The 25115-nt window shown below is 40.4% G+C and overlaps 1 protein-coding gene across 5 annotated transcripts in view; it reads right to left on the minus strand.

Moving 5' to 3' along the window:
• The window catches only part of USP32 (ubiquitin specific peptidase 32), a 61743-nt gene that overhangs the window by 14736 nt on the left and 21892 nt on the right, over positions 1–25115 (minus strand). For 2 of the 5 annotated variants that reach the window (XM_077787576.2, XM_085557215.1), the window contains exons 3-16: positions 24105–24210; positions 23487–23605; positions 20439–20598; positions 12976–13107; positions 11569–11676; positions 10703–10818; positions 10081–10143; positions 8504–8587; positions 6155–6216; positions 5942–6044; positions 4509–4701; positions 3142–3317; positions 2299–2439; positions 627–744 (exon numbers count right to left, since the gene is read on the minus strand). In XM_077787576.2, the coding sequence (XP_077643702.2) occupies positions 627–744; positions 2299–2439; positions 3142–3317; positions 4509–4701; positions 5942–6044; positions 6155–6216; positions 8504–8587; positions 10081–10143; positions 10703–10818; positions 11569–11676; positions 12976–13107; positions 20439–20598; positions 23487–23605; positions 24105–24210 (1681 nt within the window). Of the gene's footprint in view, positions 1–584; positions 745–2298; positions 2440–3141; positions 3318–4508; positions 4702–5941; positions 6045–6154; positions 6217–8503; positions 8588–10080; positions 10144–10702; positions 10819–11568; positions 11677–12975; positions 13108–20438; positions 20599–23486; positions 23606–24104; positions 24211–25115 lie in introns of all 5 variants that reach the window. The other 3 variants (XM_077787575.2, XM_085557214.1, XM_085557217.1) reach the window with 2 other exon arrangements.

Here is a 25115-nt window from a genome sequence, read left to right on the forward strand (position 1 = left end):
TAGATTTTATCTGGGTGTTTATACTTTGTATGTAATGGTCTTTTTGAACTACATCAAATAATAAGTCTTCATATTCCATTCATTTCATCGCTCTCTAAAGAGCATGAAATAATTTTGGGCATCAAAGCCCAGCTGCCCAAGTAACTGAGAAGCAGTTGGCTGAGCATTAATTGAATTTATTGTGCCACTTTACTATCAGAGAGGCACAGAGGCACCTGTTTCATGCCTACGGCAATCACTCCCAAAATGAGAATGCCCAGCTCTGGCTCTCCTGACCAGTTCAGCTTCTGCAGTGCTCATTTCTCACCCACAGCTCACCCATAAGAGTGGCAATCAACTGATTTCCCTGCAAATGCTCCCTGCTGGCCCTTCCCTTGAGGAGAGGGCAGGGGAAGGCCCTGCAAATGGTCCCTGCTGCCTTTGCCTTTGAGCAGAGAGCAGGGGAGCCCTGGATGCTCCCGAGTGCCAATTGCACCGTGGGGCGATTGAGCTGGAGCACGAGCACAGCGCAGGGAGCTCCCCCAGCCTGGGCTGGCCTAGAAACTGCACAGGGGGTGGTGGTTCTTGCTGCATTCTTAAGTTACCTCTGGGCAAATGCTGAGGGAACATTCTGAGGCTCATCATACCCATATTGACCCAGACGTTGGACTGCTGGGTGCGCGTGGCCGGCTGCTGCCGCAGGAACAGCAGGTAGCGAGGGAACAGCTCCAGCTCTGGCACGTTGGTCTTGCTGTTCTTGATCACCTGCAAAACACGTGTGGAACATTTTACAGACTCACCTCGCGAGTGTGGAGGGAATAGCAATAAAATCAGGAGCGATTCGATCATTAAAAAGTGATTAAATAATTAAAAAGCCAAATTCTTTTATGAGGAGACAAAAAAATCCGAACTTCTCGTGGGGTTTTAGGCAAATATCCCCAGGAATGACAATTTCCTGATTCCTAAGCACTTTTTGGAGCTTATTAGCTTCAGGTTGTCAAAAGCAAACACCTTATTTAGTGCAGCATGGCTCTCTGCACCACAGCATGGAAAGAATATTTTTATAATTCCTGGAATATATGTGAATCCACAATGAACCTCATTAATTCCACTCAGCGTGTAATACTTCCACATAAAAGTTTCACAGCTGTTGAAAGAACTGACAAATGCAGGATAAGACATTTGGTTTGAACTTTGTGAACCACAGGATTTGCTTAAAACCTTCATATTGTACAAACAGGCTGCAACCTACTTCTGTTGCATTTTGCTGCATTGACAGAAAAAGCTGAAATTACCCCAAAATATATTTTGCAGCTTTTCAGCTACCATTTCTACGAAGATTTTGCCACTTAGATCTGTCCAAATATACAACCAGAAATGGAAGGAACGTTCAGTCTTTTTGTGACCATGTGAAGCAGAAGAAAACAGCTCAAGCTGTGAGAAGGAACGTACCACACTGAAGTGCCACAGTATTCAACTTCTGCTACAACAAAAACAATGGTGATGACATTTTCTGAGGGAAAAAAAGCACATTACTTTGTGTATAAAGTGATGTGGCCTTTTCTGGATCATGAAAGGTGTTTGTTTCCATGGAGAATGTGTGGGAGGAGGTAAGAAGCCAGTGATTTTTCCCCGTAAAATAATTGTCTGCACTAGAGCCAACAGACCAAATTGTCAAAAATATAATCCTGTTCCATCTGTGACACTGCATGTTTGTGACACCAACCACCAAAAACCTATTGCTACCAGCACAAAAATCCCCCTATATCCTTTTTTTAAGTGCATCTCCTACAAGGGACTACCTGACGCAGAACAAAGCAACCACTCTGTGGCATAAATACGCTCAAGAGAAAAGGAAGAAAAAGTTCCCAACGTTTCCAAGTGAGCAGATTCCTGCAGCTCCAGCTCCCAGGTGCTCCTGAGCAGCCATTCTGCCAGAGGAGAGTCCTGGCTTGCTCTTTTTCCTGGACTCACCTACTGCCAGCTGCTTTTGAGTCTTCCCCCAGCTCTGCACATTGTGTTTCTGTGATGCTCAACCTGAAGGAGCAATTGTTGCCTTCCCCCCACTTCACGACATTCCAGAGAGAAGGAACAGGTTTTCAGAGCTGCAGGGGTGCCACTTTTCATTTTTTAGCTTTTTAACTCAGCCTTAAAGGTGGGAGTTTTGATGCCAAGCCTTTTAGCTGACCAGTTTGTGGTGAGTTATTTTCCCCAGTTTGCTCTTCCAGACACAGGATGAAGTGGGAGATGACTCTAAGAGGTTACCTTATACCACTGGACAAATCTGGTTGTTAAAAAGGCTCTAAAATCACAACTCACCGGTCTGGGCAAGGACAGGTTTGCTCCATACCAGTGGTAAAGTGCTCTCCAAACTGGTTCTGGCACCATGACATAGTCCTTTCCTTCCACCAGCTGTGGAGATCTCTTCAACCTTCCACCCTCCATAGTTAATGATGCAGCCTTTAAAAAAAAAAAAAAATAAAAGGGTTTTGTCACATCTCAAGTAGAGAAATGAGTACATGGCCACAATGATTTTAGTTCATGAACACTCTTTAATTATTAAAAGACTTCTAAGTAACAATTAGCAGCTGCTTTTCACACTGAGAGATGGTAGTTAAATGTAACAGTAATTAACGTTCAAGTCTCATTATTTACTGGTTCTCCAAAAGCGTGTGCAGTATAAAATTCATGTGTTTTGCTCATGTCCCCTACGCCAACAACTCTGAATAGAAAAATCCCATCTCTCAGCACTGCTCAGCATTGATGCTGCTGCTCTGTGTTCCATTTGCACTCATACTGCAAAAACTATCAGTTTTGTTTTACTATATTGTTATGCAGCAGCAGTAAATTCATATTTAGATGGAAATGCTGAAGTGTTTGGTTATCAAAGTATTTTACATTTCATGCTGCAAGCTGTCTTTTCATAAATACCTTTCCAAGTGTAAGAATATTTTGAATGTTTCTTTTCTCACAAAACACAAGAGAGCTGTAGAAGCAGAACACAATTTTCCCTCTTAGAATTTGAGTAAGAAACCTAAATTTTGCTGTATGACAGAGCAGCATTGATCCAGAATAAAGCTGAAAAAAACCACCATATAAAAGCTGTGATAAAAGAGAGCTAAAGATGCTTTTTCTCTGTTGCCATGCCTTGGCTGCCTTTACCTTGACTGGCTCCTGAGTGACAAGGGGCTGGTTATCAATAGCTCCTGGTTTCTGGGGGTTCAGCTGGAGCAGAGCATTCCCATTGGAGCCAAGGAAACACTGGTTGTTATTGTCTGAAGTGTTGTGCTGCCTTGCAAAGCTCACCTCAGAGCCTGGGGTGCCAGGGTACAGAGTATCTGAGCACAAAGCGGGAGAAAAAACAGAAATAATTCAGCTCCTGATGCCATAAACCACAAAGGAATGAGTCACGCTCTTGTATCCTTGCTTTCAAAAATATCAAGTTTGCTGCCCTGCATCCTTCAGTGAAACATGCAACTCTTCCACCTCCAGAGGGATAAATCTATTCTCTCTCAGAAAGGGATTTATAATTTTATAGTGTATTTTATATATTTTATATTGTGACTACACAAACACAGCTCTGAAACAGCCTAACCAGCTTTGCATGAGCAAATGTGGTGAGCATTTTGTTGTCTGGATGTCTGAATATCAAACTCCTAAAAAACTCATATACAGAACTGAAGATATATCAAATAATGTCTAGTTTTATTTTTCCTTGAAAAAGCAAATGGTTTTATTCTTACAGAAGCTGCTTTGGTCATGCAGAACTAAATGGAAATTTCAATAAAAATAAAAAGAAAGAACCCTTGTCTCTCTAGCCTTCGTTTTCCCCATCCCCTATACACAAAAACATCACAGTAATTTACCTAATTTCAATTTAAACTATGATTTTAAAGTATCAGATGCAGCCTTCAGCCGCCTTACAAGAAAAAAAAAATATCTCCAATTCTCACAAGAACTCCTAAAAATCTTTTCCTTCACAAAGATGGCTCTTAGGAGCTGCAGAAACTCATTCAAATTTAAATCACATGCCTGTAAAAGTACAACTGTGCTTTTCCTCATGGTTTTTTGCTGTACCTTCCCTACATTGCATGGCAGAGTATAGGATTGACCAGCTTAAAACAACTTAATGTGAAAGTGGAGGCGGGGGGAAAAAAATCCACTCAGAAAATAAACCATAGGACAAAAAAATACCTTGAAAATAATTCTGGAAATGAATCCCAGCATAACAGATGAACTGCTGTGAAACAAGATTTTTGTGTTTAGCTACCACAGATCAAAAAATCCTTTAAAAATTCTTTAAAAATCATTTAAAAACTCTAAAAAAATTCAAATAATTCTAAAAACTATTAAAAAATTATTTTAAAAATAAAAAAAAAATCCACCAAAATTCCTAAAAAATTAAAAAAAAAATCCTAAGAGCCCTGCAATGCAAGCTGTGCTATGTCTCCAGTTGGAGAGGTCCATGCAGTGTGCAGTTTTCCCAAAAGCTGTTCTACATTAAACCTCCAAGGAAATAAGATGCTTACTGCTGCTGGTGGACTCTGAGGCTTCTGAGGCAGTGGAAATATTATCTGAAAACTTTTCTTCTGGTGCACTGAAGCCATTAAGACCTCCCATTTTGTCTTCTCCCTGTTCTGGGGTATTGGCTGCAGCAGCTACCAGGGGATTCTTACCTCCACTCAAGACAGATGAAGGCTCTATCACAACTGGGTTTGCATCCTAGACGTGGGAAGAAAGAGAAAAAGTTAATTATGAGCCAAGATCAAAGATCAGTCAAACCAGCCACCAAAAATTCACAGTTCTGTAACTGCTTTTGCACATCACAGGATTTGCTGAAGGAAAAATGCTTTCTACATGTACAAATAAAAAAAAATCAGCAGAAATCAACTCCCAGAATTGTTGAAATAATCAAATAAACCATTCTGCCCAGAGTCAGAATTCCAAAATTATTTCCCTACCTAGATACATAAAAATATACCTGGTTTTAAACAGCTGTAATTACAGACTGCAAATATTTGAAGACTTAAATGAGAAGAGCAAGCACAACAACAAAAATCACATCTTTTTCCCTCAAACCTGCAGCATTTTCACAGAAATTCTGGTGGTTTTTGATTTTTGTTTGAGAAGTGCAGTGAGTAATGGCCTTGTGCCATTATGCAAAGGATTAGGGATAAAATCCTGTGCACATCTGAGCACTCACACCAGGGTAAGGATCAAATTACCTGGCATTTCTGGCATTTAAACCCTCACTTGGCCAATTCATTGTGCACAAAGAATGATGGTCATTACAAGGTTAGTTGTCTGAGTACTTTCAGCTATTTGCTTTTATAAAACAAATAATTTACTTATGAGGGCATAAAAACTCTTTTGAGAGGTTTATCTCACTTGTTTAGCCTGCAAATAATATTTAACTCCAATTACATTTTATTAAACATTCTGTATTTTGTACAATTCAGTGGTGCTTTAGCTAAAATACTTTAATTAAAGGGTATTAAAGAGCACCCTGTATCTAAAAAGTTTTAGTACAGCTCTTTTGATTTGGTATTAGACTACTTTTTGCCATTGCCTCTAAAGCAAATTGTAGCAATTTCCTCCTTTGTCTAGAAAATTCAGAGTGTATTTGTGGCCAAACCCAAAGTGGACAGCTTTATTATCAGATGGATGAGAAAATGTGAAATAAATGCTCCTGTGAGCATGGTTTTTATTCAAAAATAATCTTAAGATGCAGGAATGATGAAAGAGATGATCATTTAATGAAATTACAGTGCAAAGCTCCCCACATAACAATGATTCAGCAGAACAATTATTTTCCACCAAGAGACAGGAGATGCTCAATTCTGAGCATTACTGGTTCAGCAGTCATTTCCTCCACACTGTTTTTTCCATCAACACATTCAGAAAGACAAGAAATCACTTCTTCAGTATCGATTATTATTATTATTATTATTATTCTACTTACATATTTGACATATTCTTTCCACTGGTGCCACCAGGGCATAGCAATGAGAAACCAGTTGTGCCCTGGCTGTAGGCCATACCTGCTCTCTCTTTCCAACCAGCCTCTGCACAGAGAGAATGGGAATTTTTAGCTCAAACAGGGAATTTCCAGATCTTTTGAAAATACTCAAAGGTGGATCTGAAAGCCATTTAAGCTTCTGTGCAAAGCACACACCTAATAATCTGTCCTTCCTCCTCTGGGGTGGCAGGTCGCAGTCCCAGAACTATGTGACACACCTGGAAAAAGAAATAAATTCTTATTAATGAGCACATAAAAGAAAATAAACAACTCAGATGAGACTTTCCATCATTTAATAATGGAGCAAGATTATTTAAAATTGAATAAATCACTAATAAAAAAGTCTTTTGAGCTGTGAGATTCCCAGCTTGTCCCCACTGTTAAGACAAAAGCACCAAGAATGTCAAATGCCCCAAGAGAAATGGTGAGGTGAAGAGCAAAGCAGTGTTCATTATTTTCAGGCTGTGACAGAGCCCAGGACTGCAGTGGGTCAGATACACAAATGAGGATGTCTGGGTGTGCTGGGGAGAGGGAATGAGGAACTGGGAGAATGCAAGTGGTTGGAAGAGGATGAACTAAAAAAGAATTGAAATGGAAAAAAAAAACCAAACTGGGAATGAGTGGTTCTAGATGGGATTGAAAGGGAAACAAGCACTGGAGAGGCTGAGGGAGAAGTTCAAAGCAGAACAACCAACCCAAACCACAGCCAAAACCACTCTGCAAAGGTCAGGGCATTCTCTGGACGTTTGGTGCTGTTTCTCTTTTTTTTGATTTAGTTTTGAAGTGAACTCAAAGGACAAGGGCCCATCTCCTGGGCAGCTGCCTGGGTGGGGCTTTATTCCCAGTACAAACCAGTGTCAGAGGGCTCCCACTGCACTCCCTTCCCAGTAAGGCTGGACAGGAGAGGAGGGAAGGGCTCCTCAGGAACCTGCCAGGAGCAGGGGCAGCTCTCGACCCTCCCAGATGGTTTTGCTGCTCCCCCCATGATTTACAGTCTTCTCCTTCTGTCTCTTTTGAGGCTATCAATTTGTATCTCAGCTGGAGATTTCTAATCACTGCTAAGATGTCTTATTTAAATTTATATTTCAGTGAGAGAGACCATTTCACATTTTGAATGAAACAAAGGCCATTAGCCAGGGGGGAGCAACAGATTTTCCAGCACACACAACACAGCTGGGTCTGGTGTTTCTTTTTAAATTTGTGTATCTAAAATGAGATTCTTCAGATAAACCAACCCCTCTGCAAACAAGCCCATTTGTTGACAAGCTTTCCACTCAGAATATTTGGCTTTTCTGTCTGCAGATGAGGCACATGGCGCCTCAAATAAATGCCCAGATAAATCAATGGCAGACTCTGCCCTGTGCTTTACATGATAAAGTTATCAAAAAAAGAAAAAAAAATGAGATTAAAATCTAAAATGAAAACACAGCAGCTATGCCAGGAGGAAAAAAACATTGTAAATGAGACTTCCAATGAGCAATGTGCAACATTGGTGATGTGTAATCAGCATTAAGAGAGATTTATTACATCCTCATTCATTCTTTGTCAAGATTGCAGGGATATTTGTTAGTTCATCAATATTTAGTTATGAGGGAATATTTGATGCCAGACAGGTCAAAAATAAAGACAGCCCTTCTGGAGAAGGCTGCAACTTCAGCAAACTTGATGTAATTAGAGATAAAATGAATTTGAAGAACTTTCTGGTGTTATTCTTTCCAGCTGTGGTGTAGCTGGTTGCCTCAGGATACTCTCACTCAGTCACCCTGAAGCTCTTGGGAAAGTATCATTCAAAATGCAATTTATAAAGTAGTCACAGGCCAATTAGGATTATTCTTATTATTATTTAAATTCCAAGTATCAACCTCAAAGGAAAACAGGTAAGGAACAAACTGTAGTGGATGAAAATACTCTTTAGGGTTATTTTCTGCACAAAGCAAGCCAGAGCTAAAATATGGCTTTCAAGGATTTAGAAAAATCCAATTCAAGCTCAATTAAAACCCAATTCAGCACATACTTAATCCTCAGCTTCTGCAAGTGAACAGTGATAGGACATCCCAGCTTTCCAGGACTGCTTCATTAAGGAAGCAATGAGAGGCACCTTAGAGGGCCTTAACAGAAAATGTAAAGGGAAACTGGTTGTAAAATGAAAAAGGAAAGAATTAGCGATTTTTTTCTCATTCCCTGGGTTACTTTCTTGGCAAAGATTTGCCACAAAAATCATTTCAAACACAGCCTTTGTCTAATGGAAAACATAATTGCTGTTGCACTCCAAATTTCATTTTCTGAACAGTGCACCAGGCTCTCTTGAACAGATGAGGCTTTGGGCATGTCTGTGCACTGCAAGAACAACAATCAAAGAGAGAATCCTTCTGCCACAGCAGCCCAGAGCTGCAAAGCCACATCCCCTCCTGTGCACACAAATGCTGAGGCTGCACTTCATGGCCATGCAGAAAGCTCAGCAGTTAATTACTGTAAATTACAACCTTGGATTTCCCCTAAACATACCTGAAAAAGCAGATTCAAAAATTCATTGGCAAGAGCACTCTTCACACTCCATATCTGGTAGTCTTCCAGAGTAAGGTGTCCAAGCTGGAAGGGAGGAGAAGGAAAGGGGAAAACCATCAAAACATGAACCTGGTTCTGGTAAAATGCTCATTATCTGTCTGATGCAAGGCAGGACAAAACCAGGGAATTGATAAAAATTGGCATCTATCACTATTGAAATAAAATTTGATCCAGTAAAAGAAAAAAAATTCCAGTTCTAGCATAGCACAGGCAGCCTAGAGAACTGAAGAGCTCAGAGTGCAGAGGGTGAGCAGTGCCCAGTGTGGAAGCTCTCCATCACCTGCAGCCCCTCACACAGCCACATCCTCCTCTGAGATTTGGCAAATCCAGTTTGGGTCAGCAGGCCCCTGTGACCTCCCCTGACAACACAAATCCCATTCACTCCTCATCAGCTGCCAAGGCACAGGGGGGAACACTGACCATGGCAGAGGGATCTCTGAGTCAGTGAAGGGATCACTCTGATTTTTTTATCTGGCAATACAATTCAGAGCCAATTTTACAGCACTGGCAGTTACTCTGTCTCTCCTTACAGACCATTTTCTCCAGAGTTAACCCAGGTCAAAGCTAACACATGAAAAGAGGTTAAATAATTTATGTAATTACTGCAACATCAGCTCTTTCCAGCACTACACTGATGATGCCACTAAAAAAATATTCTGAAGACCAAAGTCTTATTTTTTAACTCTTTGTGGAATCAGGACTGCTGTACACTTGCTTATAAATGACCCTTTTTTTCAAGAAGCCAAACAATAAAAACCTCAAAGGATGAAACAGAGAGAAGCCACAATTTCCACTTCTTTGGCAATTAAAGAATTACAATAAAGTATTTGCCCACCACTTTGTTGGAGTACAAGCATACAAGACAACTATTCACACACGTAATTAAGCATTTCTAGACATTCTTTATAGTTTTTCATAAATTATTTATCGTTTCCAGACATTCTTCCCAATTAGTGAAGCAAAGGATGAAATAATGGAAGCAACTTCAACAATATTTTTTGTGGATATCTCCAAATCTCCTGTTTCCAAAGAGCAAGGAGAATTACAGATAATTATAGATTTACACCCAGCTACACTTAAAGCACAATATAAACTACCAGGACTTTCTGCTGTGTCATGACAGCTGCTTCCATAGGAGGATAATGTGTCTTGACACAGCATAAAATATAAGATAAAACTTCTGCACTCTCTCTCAAGATCAATTTTAACAGGAAACAAAAGAAGTCAGGCATCAGATTTAAAACTGGTGCTTGCAAGCAGAGCCTTGCAAACAGTGCAGGCTTCCAATTAATTTCATCTAGTTATGCATTTTGGGTTATCTTTATGTATTAAAATGGCTTATAAAATTCAAACACATTCTTTCACAGAACAACATGGTAAATTTTAATAGAAAACTGACATTTCTTGAAAAAGATCCTTTTATTGACACACCTCTGTTCTAAAGAAAGCACTTCCTTATAAATAAATTGAAGATATTGGGGTATAACAACGACAAAGAAAGAACAGCAAATTCCTACCTTTGTGTTATCATGCACATGTAAAATATCTTCCACAATTTCAGACAAACCCATGTCCAACTCCTTCAACAAAAGGATTAGAAATCAGAGTTAAAGTCTCCCAGCAGGATGTGCTCAGAATAAAAATAAAACTGTAAGAGATGCTGGAAACGCTCAGTAATTCAAACCAAGGGCTCCCAGATAGAAAAACTGTGCTTTTGTACCTTTCTTTATATAAAAGAACAGACATTATAGACAAACCATTGAGCTTTGGGCAGGTCAGAACACACATTCTAACCAAACCTTGGGATTTGGGTAGGTCAGAACACACATTTAACCAAACCTTGGGATTTTGAGAGGTCAGAACACACATTTAACCAAACCTTGGGATTTTGAGAGGTCAGAACACACATTTAACCAAACCTTGGGATTTGGGCAGGTCAGAACACACATTTAACCAGTCCTTGTGATTGGGGCAGGTGACAGCTCTGCAAGGCAAGGGACAGTCCCCTGTCCCCCTGCCCAGCTGAGGGGTTCGGGGGAGCCTGTACCTCACTGACCCCCACCCAACCATGATGTACATTCCTCCTTGGGAAGGGTGGCTCAGGAAACAGAAGGAAACCAACCCCCAGACACCACTCACAGGTATTTTGTCTGTCCTGTTGTCTTTCCAGACCTCTAAAAGTGCCACCACCATGTCCTTGAGCTCGGTGCGAGACAAGACCCCATCGCGGTCCACGTCAAACACCTTGAAGCAAACTGAGGGAAAAAGGGAATGACTTTGCTGTTAGAACCATTCCACAACTCTTCTTTTCTTTATTCCTTGCAGTCCCTGAGCAGCTGATTCAGTGCTGACAGTTCTGAAGGGGGGATGCACGTGTGGAGGTGAGGAAACAGAGCAGCTGTGTTTAATAAACTCAAATCCACATCCCTGCAATCCTCTGCTGTGCTTGCTGATGGGACCTAGCAGGGAACATATGTGCATCCAGAAATTTCCAGGGAATTACAGCTTGGAAGTTGCAACAATGTGGTTTTGGAGAAGTAGGGAACAAAAAGTGTTTCAAAACACAGGAACCTTGCAGGGAGCCAGCTGGGAACTGGGCAGTGAAAAGCCACAACATGCTATTTACCACAAGACAATCAAATAGGACATTTGTTTTCTATTATAGATAATGAGTAGCTAAGTGTTTGCACTTTCTATATTGAGATACACATTTCTGCCTCAAAATGCAGAACACTGGAAAAATCACTTCTGAAATGTAGTTTTTCCCAGTTAGATAATTTACATGGAACTACTGATAAGCTGTAAAATATATGAAATTAGGTTTAATCATCCTTTATAAAAGGAAACCTTGATATTTTAAATTCCTGGGGTTTTTTTAACTTTTAAAGTCACTTTTCACAGACTTGTTCAGCGGAAAAAGAATCTCAAAAGGTGAAAACAAGTAAACCTCATTGTTCAAACTGAAAAACTGCTCCCAAATTAACAGTTAAATTTTGCATACTTACACTTCTGTCTCTCTGCCAAGGGTCCCCTGCAACATGCTGAGAGCCCACAGGAAATTTCTTTAAAATCTATGTGATTGTCTCGGTTTTCATCAAAAGCATTAAACAAACCTGCAAACCACAAAAGCATCTCCTGTTACAGCACCTGAGAGCCACCCTGCACCTCCACGAGGGGTTCATGGGGAACACGGGCAAGGAGAAGTACAAACACTTGTCATTTATTCTCATTAAGTGTAATAAGGGTAATTAAGCACTACTAAGACCATTTAAAGGTGAATTAGATGTCTCAGGGATGGCTGATCCAGCCAGGGGTGGGGAGGTAATCAAGAATTCTGAACAGCTGCCTGCTCCTCACACCCTCCTTGTAATGACTGATGTAGAGTGGAGCTGAACCTGTATGGCCAGACCTTCCAACGTGCCTGGCAGAAATTCCTGTGCAAATCACTGAACTGCACTGCAAACTTGGCCCTCAGGTAAGAGCTGCAGCCACCAGCCTTCAAAGCATTTAATAGTTCAAATCATTCAGCACTATTTATCCCATAACTTGTTTGTTTTTTTATAGCAACAATGACTCCACAGAAGGCAAAGAACAACCAGAAAACATTGAAGTTTTCCCCCACCAGCTGTGTAAGTTTAAATCACTAAGTAGATAAAAGACACTCAGGAAAAAAAGAATGTGGGGATATATCCCTACAGAACTGGACATAAATTCAGATTTTTTACCATTGCAGGCGACTTTCCCATTTGTTACTTACTGCTGCCACTTGTCAGTAATAAAAGAATTACCAACACATTGGTAATAAAACAATTTGTCACCCCAGGACTGCAGAGTGCAAGTGGAATGTCCCTGAATGTCCCCATGTCATGCAGCAAATGGCAATTGGACAACTCCAGTTATTACCAGAGTGACTTCAGCTGGACAGACCAGTTTGGTTGTCAGTAGAAATAACAACCTGCAAATCTCCTGAGCCTCCTGAATAAAATCTTCCTTAATTTACACTGTTAGGGAGGAGTGCTGCATTGGCTGCATGATTCACCAGCTGACTTGCACACTGAGGTGTCATGCAATAGATGAAACTCCCATTTGTCAGTATAAAAACATTTGGTTTTCCCTCATTCAGGGCCAGCAGTTTATTTTGTCTTCACAGAATCTTAAGAAAAAAATTATAAACAACTACAGGGCACCTTCTACATAAAATCTGACATATTTCCTGCCAACTGATAACAATGCAACACCTCCTTCAGCACTCCAGATCTCCCAACAGACAGAGATTTCCCCTCTTTTCCCAGTTTTCAGAACTCAGTGAAGTTGTTCTGTCCCTCGGGCTGAAAGGACATTTCAGAACAGACAATTTCAAGGCCGTGACAGCTGGAAGGCAGCAGAGCTTCCTCCCTGCTCTCCCTCCATACCTTCACTCAGGGATTGATGGATTGGGGGGGACACTAAGGGGGCAAATGTCTCCAAATCGAAGCGTCCAGTCCTGGACTGAGCTTTCAGCAGCCAGTATCGCTTCTCCAGGTCGATGATGTCAGATTCTTCCACTGCAGAAGCAACAGAAATAAACCCAAATTACCTTCTTTGGCCACAGAATCCTCTCACCTATTTGCCATTGAGGAGTCACCATCAATAACAGCATCACAAGTGTCTAGAAACACAGAAATGAACTTTTCCCACTGTTAGAGCCTCTTCATTTTTCATTTAATCCTGTTTGGTGATTTGAACAGGCAGCTTGGATGTGCAGTGTCTTAATTTCCCTGGGTATTCAGTATTAAAATCCTCAAAAAAAGATGCAAAGTAGCATTAAAAAAAAAATCCTACATCTTTTATGGAAAATAATTATGTAGCACTTGGCTACCCTGAAAAAACTCGTATTTGAAATCTTTAGCTTTTTTGTACAGTAATAAGGCTAAATTTTAATGTGGCATTTAAATGTTGTCTCTCACCATTATTTTTTCCCAGATATAAAATAGTTTGCTTCACTTTATTATTTATACTATAGAATTATTTATAATTATTTAATGTACAGTAAACACTGAGGAATAGTCACACAAGCCTACAATGCAGAGGAACTAAGAAGGCAATTTAAAAAGGGGAAAAAACTCAAACCTAAGAAATAAAACAAGGTGCTAAGCAAGGATGGATAAAAATAGCCAGAGGAAAAACTTGTTTTTCTTCAAAACATTCTATACAAATGCTCTCTTTATGCTTTATCCTTTAAATTAAATAAATTAATAAATATATATATATATGAAGATTAAATTTCTGCCCAACAATACTTTTAACCTTTTTACATATGCAAGTGTGTCACAACAGTGCTTTAGGTCAGTGCCAATTAATTGGTTCTCAAATAGATCTGTAATGACAAAGCTGTCTATATTAAGAAGCACTATGTGTGATCTCATTCCCAGATGGTTCTGAGCCTTTAAATCCATGCCAGTTTTCTAATAGGTTTAACTTGAGCTATTTGGCCTGGTTTAGTCCAAAGAAACAATAATAATCCTGTGAGGCTTAAGAACTGAAGGGCTCCACCTCAAAAGTTGTGTCAAATTGAAATTTTATTGATTTCTTTGCCCATTTCTGTCATTAGTGGCAGTAATTTACTTAAAATAGTAACTTAGGTAACCTGCAGTGAGTATGAAGTAGTGGTAACTGCCCAGCAGGAGCATCACATGATGCACCAAAACTTACACAACCCTTACCCTCAGCAGCAGAGAGAGTGGAGAAATCTGGATAAAATATCTGGAGTTGGAGGAGTGGACAGGGTTTGCATTTTCCTGTAAGGTGTTTTTAGACAGCCCAGCAGGAGAAGAGACATCAGTGACAAGTGTCCCTTTCCTGTGTGCCTTCAGGGCAGTGACAGAGGTGACAACCCCAGCCCCTCAGGGCTTCGCTGCCAGCTCCTGGGCATGCACACAGGGAGAGAAGAGCTGATCCAGAAGAAAAACTCATTTCCTTTCTCCTCTCCCCTCCTTCCCAGATGGATCAATCCCTTGATCTGTTTGACCATCCCCTGGCTCTTGGCTGGGGTGTAATCACAGAGTTGTTTGGGTTGGAAGGGACCTTTAAAGGTCACCCCAGCCTCCTCCTCCATGGACACCTTCCACTGGATCAGGTTGCTCCAGCAGACCTGGCCTGGAATGTTTCCAGGGATGAGGAATCCACCACCTCATCACAAAAACTTTCTCCCTCACATCTACTCTCAGTTTAAACCCATTAGCTCATGTCCTAGCACCTACTGAAAGTCTGTCCCCAATACACGAGGAAGCAGCAATCCAAATTTAGGAAGGAATATTATTCTACTAGAAATCTAGATAGAGGAATAGAGGAGTTATTTCTTTAAAGATCAGCACACAGAAATATCATAGATGTAAGGAGAATCCCAGGGATCTTCCCCTTCCCAAACAATGGGAGAGGGGAGGTTGTGCTGTCATTTACAGGAATTTCACTTCCACCTTACTGCTCTCATTAGCAAACACAAAAGCATTATTTATGTTCTCTTGTGCATGACCATGTAAATCACTTTGCTTCCTTCTAATCCACCTCTGTAAGGAGGAAGAATAACAAATGTGTGAGATGCACTTCATTCTTCAAGTGGTGCAACACGGAGAATATTCAAAATCCAGCAGGAAGCTCAAATTGCCCTCACTGAAGAGTAAATCTGTAGAAACCTTCCTTTGGCAGGTGCAATATTTATTTTTTGTAATTAAGAACTTAAAGAATATTTTGTATAGAATATTTTGAATATATATTTTAAAGACTATCTCTCGAATATCTATAGTATAAGTTAGTATACTGATTTTTTTGCTTGTACTTCACAGATGTTTCTACAGTGGTAACTCCATTGTTTTATTATTTCAGCACAGAAGATAAAAGTTATCAGAAAGCATTTTGTCTGTGTTTCTGTTCACAGTGGTTGAACTGACATCATGATCACTTAAAGATAGAGAATTTTCAAATAATCACCTTTAAAAGAACAGCTGATAAGTGTTAGCACAAGTGTTACATTCTTATTCTAGCCCAAATGCACTAATTTTCTGCACAAGAGCCAAGCACTTTAGAAAGTAAAACCATGTAGTAAATAACATTCTTAGCACTGATTAGCTTTACACAAATCAGGTTAACCACGAGTAAAAATGTGACAAAAGAATATTTCTCCTTGACAGCTATAACAAATCGCAGCCCAGTGCACCAGAATAAATGGAGCAGCATTTCTTGGATTGCAGCATAGGGAAGTTCAACTGCAGCTGAGCAGCAGCTGTTGCATAATTTGATTTCTCCAGACTAAGTTTTCACATAATCTTGTAAATGAGTCTCAGGATATGCAGTGCACCATCTATTCCTCCATGAGTGCAAACTAAAAAAAATCTCTGGCAATTTATGATTATACACATAATCATATTTGTTACTGAAGTTAAATGAAGCATGGGAAAGGCACAGTACACTCAATACCCAAACATATCAATGTGCATGACAAAACTCCACATTCCACAGAGCTTTTGTACAGATAAAAGATTTTATCTTTTCAAAATACATATATTTTCCCTCATGGCTGTTCAAATCACATCAAACTGTAAATTGGGCTTTCATTCAGATTACTTAAAAGGATGTATTTTATATACATTATATAGGCCAAAACCTCAGGACACACAGGCTTTCTAGGCCAAGTAATTATTCATTTTGCTAATGAAATACATGATATGATTATTTGAGGTCACATGGACATGATGGACCTGAGAAATTTAAGCAGTTTACTACCACATGCTGATTTATGTCTCCCTCATCACTTGCCCATTAGAAATACTAAAAAACTTCCAGATCTGTGAAACTATTAATACTTTTTTTTTTGTTCAATCCTCTAAGAATTAGACCAATATAATCAGAGGGATGATAGTAAGTACAAATGAAGCACAGTCCTCTTCTTGTAAAGGAAGAACAAATAAACATTCTCAATCAAAATATAATCTAAAACTGTAAAACTTCTAAAAATGAGTTAAATTTAGAACGTTGATCAACAGCCAGGTGCATGGCAGTGATAAACACTAAACCCCCATGTTAATGCCATTCTCACAAAATGCCCCTCTAAAATATTCCATAGATACCAAGCTATGAATAATCTTCTGCCTTAAGATTTAAAAGCATGTTTGCATTTCAGCCACTGCTTATTACAATTCTTTATACGACCAGGATTCCCCAAGTATTCCACTATATGACCAAAATTCAATATTTACCCACCTATGGGTACAATCCTCTCTGGCTCACAGCAGCAGAAACATACCATATTCCCAACATTTTAGCAGGGCTTGGATTGCTTCCCTGCTCACCATGACGTGCTCCAGGCAGCCCCCAGCCCCTGCTGGCAGGGAGGGCTCTTCATGGCCAGGCAGGAGCCCAAACTGCCACCAAACACTGCTTCTCACTAAAAACTCTCCTTTGTGCCTTCCAAATTAACCCCCAGAAGACTCTGGGACCGAGAGCTGCTTTGCAAGACATAAAATAGCCTGGAACTAAGAGGATAACAAGTGGTAAAACACAGATTAAGTGACACCAAGGCTTTTACTTATTGGCCTGGGCTGATGTCAGACTTTCATCTTTGTGCTCTTCCTAATTCAAAACAAACACGCAGGGAAGGGAAGGTTAAAAGCTCAGCCAAGAGAGATCCTTGAGCGTGTGTCCTACATGGCCACACAGGTGTTCATGCAGCAGAATAAGGATTATCAGTGCCCCAAGGTGGGAACAAGGAGGTGTCAAGAGCACAGCTCCTCACAGCACATGAGTTCACACGTGGGAAAGGCAGCACAGAATGAAACCAGCCCTCCAAACAGAGCCAAAATCTCCAGGATTGTCTTCTAGTGCCTTCCACACATGCCTGTTGGCAGAGTGGGTGTCCCAGCTCCAGAAGATGGATTTTAGAGGCAGCCTTTTAGTGCCAGCAAAGCGAAGGGATCCCCTCAGTGCATTCTGCTTTCAGCCTCCCATCGCATCCTCCCACAGAGCTGACAATCCCAGCTCTGGCACAACATTCCACAACCTTCAGCTTGGATTTCGTGCTGTTTCCCAAACTGCCTCTTCCATTTCAGCCACCCTGCCTGTTTACCCAGGGCTCCTCTCATTTACTGTACTGAATAGTGATAAATGGATATTCTAAAACAGGATTATTTGTACTGATTGCAGTCATAACTGCACCTCGGTGGGTGAGAGCTGTCAGAAAGAACTGCGGGAATTTTTCTGACAACACAGGAGTCTCTTCCATTCAAAGGGGAATTTGGATGTTATTTAATGAGAGCTCAGTGACATAAGAACTGGGTGACAAAGAAGTACAAATTAAATATTCTGTCAGTTCAAAACCAGCACCCTGATGAACGAATTATTTTCCTCATGGAAAAGGGCTGAAAACCTGAGTATCTAAGCCCATTGCGTGACACTGAGTCACACCAAAATGGCATATAAAAAAGGCAACCAGCACCTATGCTGCAGCAGAAAAAACATTTCCAGCTAAATGAAGGAAATCAATGAGGTGTCCCCTGAGTCAGTGTGACAGAAATGTGGGATTTACAGGCTCCACCACAGTGCTGTTCAATGTGATGGCTTCAAAAAATACAAATTAAATTAATTTAAATGCATATGATCATACTACAGAACTGAGAAAATCCAAACTACTGCTACCTGGTCACTCCTGAGGTATAAGACAAATCCACATCCCTGAAACTGCTTTTTTAGGAACAAAGGCCAGTTATTTTGGCAGGTTTCAAATAAAATTACTCATATTTCTGATTTAAGTGAAATGGAACAAAATTTGATTAAAAGCAGCAAGTGTGTGCAACTTCCTGCAACTTTAAAATTTCATTTCTAATTATGTGTTGAGAAATGTAATTAAAGTCATCTGCACACCAAAAACAAATGCTATTTACAAATGAAAAATTAGTATTCCTTTGTTTCCCTGATAGACTGGCTCATTAAGCAAATTTAAATGGAGTCACTGATGCCTTGCATGAAATGGGGGCTGTTTCTAAATCAAAGGGAGTAACTTTCCCTATTTTTATCCCTGCTGGTTTTTATGGCTGTGACATATTGTCCAAGAAGTTGGATGGGAAGCAGAGTGTGAGGTAAGGCTGGGGAGGGGGGCCTGGGGCTTGTGCCAGGAGATGCAGCAGGACTCAGAAATTCCTGATTGCACCAGGGAGTGGCACAAATTACTTTGCATTTTACAACAGAAGAAAAGGAAACCTTTCCCTCTTTCTCTGTATTATGGTGTATGCCTCAGTTTACCAAACATTATCTCACTTCCTGCTCCTTCCAAAGGCAACCATTCTCCCAGGAAAAACAAGAACAAGCCTTCAACAGCTCTCAGTATTTTACACATTCAGCTGTGTTAAAAATACTTCTGTACTGAATTTCTTAATCTTTGGAGTGACCTGATTAGGCTGAAATTACTTCCAAGTGCTCAAGCACTTACATTTTCCTTAGTTTTGCATGTGTTGGATGAGATTCCTACAGTGTTGTAAATCACAAGGGAATTCAGTAAAATTTAATTGTATCTAGAGGTCCAAACATAACTGTCACATGAACTTTCCAATTCTGTAGACAATAACCACATCAGCTCCATGTATTTCTGGAATTCACTGAAAAGTTCAATCCCAGCTCTGACATGATGGTACCAGTGACAGAGATATCAAAACCAGAACTGAGAACAACAATAAATATTAAAAAAATCTATTAAAACAGTAGCTGTTACATTTAAGTTATTTTTTTATTCCAAACCTCAGTTTCAGTATAAATACACTACCTGTGAAAAGCCCAGTAAAAAGTTCTGAAAGTTTCAATTTCAAAGCATAAAAAAGAGCAGATCTCAATTTGACACAGGTCAAGATCTTTCCCAGAGCTGAAATCCAGAACTCTCAGAGGGTTAGGTTTTTTTTCACATTCCTCTCTCTCCACCTTGTCTGTGAGGCCTCAGAATATTCAGTGGTTTTCTGTAACCTCAATGCCTCCTTGCAGCCTTTCATATAATGCAAATAAATTACCTGCTTATAAACTCCTGACTTCATAATGCATTTTCATTTCAGATGGTCAGAAAAGAGTTTGAGTGCCCATATTTAAAACCAAGAGGATAAAAAGGGTGTGTTGCTTTAAGTAACTCACCCACAAGAGGATTAAATGCCACACTGACACCTGTGAGGAAAATCCATGAGAGCACATGAAGCACATCCAGACTGCTCAGATCCCTGACACCCCCACAACCAACTCCCTCCTCCCAGGGATCCTCAGGGATGGAATGGATGTTTGCACTACACTGCTACATCAAGTGTCATTTATCAGCCTTTTGGTTTTGGATTTAATTTAAAAACCAGCTGTTCCTTCTTTTACGTTAACATAGACATAAGGAAACACTTCTTCTCTGGAGACAGTTCCTGAGGATGCTTCTCTTAAGTTAATTCTACCACATGCCAGGAATATTATTTATTTTACTGGAGAAGCAAATTAAGAGGTAACACTTATTTTTGAAACAAATATTATTTTCTCAAGTCTCTCAGTAGTTTTACAACCCACTATATAGACCAAAAATAAACCCAGTATTACCAGCCAACCACTTCAGAAGATACTTTTTTTTTTTTTTAGCTTGCTTGGTAGCAAACTTCTACAGCAGTGTTGTAGCCTCAGCATTATTATCTCTTAAAAATAACAACCCAGTGTCCTTGTACACAACATTTGACATCCCAGCACAGAAAGCAGAGAACAGATGAGCTCAGAGAAGGAATTTCTCTCACTGAACCCAACGTGGTGGAGCAGGGGATTCAATGAACAACGATTCTGCCTGTGAACTCTGGCAAGGTTTTTTTTTGAGATGTGCAGGACAAGAAGCACCTTTACTCACAGTGTGTGACTCCAGCCAGGGTCTGGTAGAAGGTCGGGGTGTCACTGTCATCAGTGAGGGTCACGTAGACCCCTCCTGAGAGCAGCCACCGCGAGAAGGTGAAAGCGTCTTTGTTGTGCAGCAGCCAAACCCTGAACTTCTCGTAGTTCACCTTCTCACCCTGCAAGAAAAACCAGAAAATGGGAGCTGTTTTTCTCACTGCCAGTAAACAGGAACCATCCAACTGCATGAACAAAAAACTGGGACAATCTCCTAGAAAAATAAGTGCTAATGTAATTTTTCTGCTTGGAGCCATGCCTGTTTTTCCCTTTCATTTTGAAACAGCAATGGGAGGGAAATTAACTTTAAGTTCTCTCTGCATTTTAGCCACCTACTCAATGTGGCCTTTGGAAACTCATTTACTCTGAACCTCAGGTGAAAGGGATGAAAAGAAAAATGGTTACTTGCAATTCAAAAGAGCAGAGGTTATTTTGATGAATTTAAATGTATTATTATAGATACCAGCTCTGCTGCATCAAAAAAACAGGTGCTATAAAATCATAAACATTCTGTTCTGTGCAGATATACAAACAACAGAGAAAAATCAGATTTGGGAATAACTGATGCTGTGATTAATTACTGCGGGAACATGTGGACTTTTTTGCCTCTACTGACCAAAACCCACACTGGAGCATAAAAGTGAACATGACATTCCCAGGATCTCCTCACTCCCTGTCTCCTGGAGCTCCCTGTTCAAGAACACATAAAAAATACACATTCACATAATTCCAGTGCTGTTTAAACCATTTCTTTGGATCCTTGCCAAGCTGTGGCCATGAAACCATAGGGATCAGCAGACTAATTTCTACAGGACCTACAAAACTACCTCAAATAAAAGCAAACCCATTATCAGTAGACAAACTCATTATATGGAGATTCTCATCTCCAGGGGAAATAAACAGGGGTCTGCAAAGTGGAAGAGGTTTCAAGTCATTGATTATTTAAACTCCCCTCATATCACAGACCATTAAACTTCACTGAATTACATCTCTACAGAATCCAACAATTTGCATTTGGCCGGAGACTATCTGCAACTGCCAAGTGCAGAAAATTGAAAATTCACTATATTCCCTTTGCCAGGCTGCTCCAATGGTTCATCACCAGCACTGCTGAAACATTTGCTTCCTATTCCCATTACAGGGGGTTGCTGCAGTTCCAGATACTCATTCTTTTTATGCCTCTTTTTCTAGACTAAAGAGTTTTTTATATTTTCATCCAACAAATCACAGACTGGTTTGGGTTGGAAGGGACATGAAAGCCCAGCCAGTGTCACCATGGGCAGGGACACCTCCCACTGTCCCAGGCTGCTCCAAGCCCCATCCAGCCTGGCTGTGGGCACTGCCAGGGATCCAGGGGCAGCCACAGCTGCTCTGAGCACCCTGTGACACAGCTTCACCTCCCTCACTTTGATTTCTTATTCTTCCATTTCTCCAACAGTTTGGATCAAGAGAAAAGAACATTTTCTCACTCTCTGTTCCACCCTTTCCCTCTACTTTTTGCACTGCTCTTTGTAAAGGCAGCAAGAGCTGGGTCATTAAAACTCCATTTTCCCCTGGGAGGACAACGAAGAGGAACAGAAAAACTTTGGACAGGAGGAAGAAAGCATTTGAAGCAAGCAATGATTACAGCTGAATTATGATGGGACCTGAGCAATGCAGTTATCACTGATTTTTTTTCCCTGTATTTCAGAAACAAAAGGGAAACACAAATATATTCTAAAGCTTCTATTTCTAGCTGAGTACATGCAATAATTCTGATGAACAGAAGTGCCTATAAACATCATCCTTGAAACCAAAGCCATCCTCCATAAGGCAGGCAGGAAGGCCCACAGCAGGAACATTAAACTTTCTCACTCTCCAGCAATGACCGTGGATGATGAAGAGCCCAGTAAATCCTGCTGAGTGGGTTATTACACTATTTTCATTTTAAAGGAAAAATCAATATGCAGCATTTTCTTGAACAGGAAAATGCTCTGAAGCCCAGATTGATACTCATCTTCCTGCAAGGCTTCATAAAGTATTTCTGGATTTCTTGGACAGTGTGCAATTAACTTGTAGGGTGCAATTCATCACACCACACTGATGGGAAATTATAAATAGGAAATGGCACCGAGGGTCAGCTCCAGAAGCTGGAGGGCAGTGGACTCAGGATTTATGGTTGCAGCCTGGACTCAGAAATGCAATTGCTGCATCAAAAGCCAACAGGACACAAGGGCCAGATCAGAATCTGGCTCAGGCACTGCCCACAACCAGAGCCATCTCCAACAGAGAACAATAAAATGTGAAGTAATTAAGTAACCTGATAGCCACAATTAAAGCTTCCAGTCAATCTGGTCAATCCTTTTGCCAGAGGAATGTACAGTGATATCTCCATTTTGCTGGTCTTAGTCATCTGATAACAAGGCAAGCAAAAAACCCTGAAAATTTATCAGGATCCTTGGAGACAAAGAATCATCTATGAATATAGCAAAGCACCAATGCCTTGCTTTAGAGGAGGGCTTCAGCAAGCTCCATAAAGATTACATCTCTTTACAACTTAAAGCATAATTAAATGTTGTAGCTCCTGGCAGGAACAATGATACAAAAGCAATAATATAAAACTATTATTTTGAAGCAACTATGGCTGTCAGGCATTTTTAAATCCAGGATGCAGATTTTCTTTCTTCTCAGATCTGTGTTCTAGATTTCTTCCCTGATTGCAATAAAATGTTCACACTAATGACTAAGTTCCCACCAGCAATATTAGTATTTAAATTTACCTGATGACATGATTACCATTGGGAAATTATCTCTTTCCAAGGAGTACAGAGAATGCCTGCATTTATACACCAAATAATGTTCTCATCAATATAAATTACATGGAATACCACAACACAAAAAACCCATGAGCTTTTACCCCATTTGAACAAGGTCAGTTTGTTCCCATACGTGCATGAATATGAAAAAGAAGCTATTTGATGTAATCTTGACTTTATTGTAGCTGCAACAGGAGGAAAGGTACATGATATACCTCAGAGAAGCATTTCTTGAGTGACTCTGGGACTTTCCCATCAACCAGATGCAGCATCTTCTCCATCTCTTCACGGACAACATAACTCCCAGATTCATTAGAGAAGAGGCTGAAAATATCTGAGGAAATAGAAATATGTGTAAGCAGTGGCATTTTTCAAATGTAAGTTTTATAACTGGCTGAGAATGTCAAAGGCTGTGCAACAACTAAAGGACTAAAAACTTAGGCTGATCCAAGTTCAGTATAGGTCCACAAGGTTTAGGTCAAGACCTTCCTTTTCTTTTACCACTGTAAACAAAAGAAAAATTAGTATTATCAAGTCAGATAAACAGAGGAGACAAAACAACAGAAGTCAGTAGGCAGATGCTTTCTTTTTCTTTGAAAAATATCAATGCCATCCCTTCTTCCTCTGCCCACAGAGACCATGAGGCTTTCTGCAGGATCCCAACAATGACATTTATGATGACTTGGCAAATATTTCATTTTGATGAATACAGAAAACAAAAATGCACTTAATTTCCAAAACTACAGCTAAAAATGGTTAAAAAAATCCCATCTTCATTGTAAAATGGTCACATTTTACACTCACAATCCACTGTTTGAAGTTATATCACTTACATTTTGTTTTCTCCTCCTCTCTGCCTCTTGTGAGTAGAACTAATCCAACTATCAAGTTATTGAAGTGCAGCCCTTTGGATATTCCTCCAAATGAACAGTAGATAACCTAGAAGAATAAAATAGACAAGTTAACCAGAACCAGGGCAAACAGAGATGTCAGAAGTAAAACCAAAAGCTTATAACTGAGGCTCCATCTTACATGGTTTTTAGGTTCATCACCCCACATTCAGCTAAAGACGCTCCAATTATTAATTGTGTTACCCTTTTGTAGCTCTTCTGGTCATCATCCTTTATTTAGTGAAACACAGGTAAAAGTCATGAACAGCAATATAAAAACTTCTCCAGTGAAGACACTTCTCACTTGCTCCTGGTGGTGTTTCCCCAAATTTCTTTATCAGGGCTGCAATCTCCTCCTGGCTGGGCTCTGATAATCTCAAAGGCATCAAGGGGATGCAGCAGGAATCCCCAAGAGCAGGCTGGCAGCAGAGAGGGGAACTCCAGAGCCCTGTGAGTCACTGCACCACCACGGGGTGGTTTCCACTACGAGTCAAAATTAAACCAGGAAATGGGAGTGCCCAAACAAAACCAGTCCTGAGCCTGGCAAGGTTAGACCTGGCCGAGCCACACCGTGCTGTGGTGGCAGGAGGGTGAAAAGGGAACATCTGACACAGAGTGGCTACACCAGATTTACTGCTGCTCCTCAGCAGTGCTGTGCCACCTGCAGAAATCCTCTCCTTGTCTGTCTGCCCACCCATCCCTCTGGACTACTAAAATCTCTCTGCAGGCATGGTAATGTCAATCCATGCACAGCAGGATCTCATTCTCCACAAAACACCCTGACCCTCACTTCCATCCCACCCTGAGATACAGCATTACCCAAATACTTTCATTTCCACATCAGCCTCTTCTGTTCCTAAACCAAATGCTTGAAGGGCTGAATTCTGAAAAGTGAATTTGTGCTTTATTTGGCCACAACAATTGTAGAGGCTTCAAGGCAGAGATTTGAATTCC

This window comes from Lonchura striata, chromosome 19 (assembly GCF_050655825.1).
Source record: "Lonchura striata isolate lonStrDom1 chromosome 19, ASM5065582v1, whole genome shotgun sequence".
In the NCBI taxonomy this organism is placed as follows: Eukaryota; Metazoa; Chordata; class Aves; order Passeriformes; family Estrildidae; genus Lonchura; species Lonchura striata.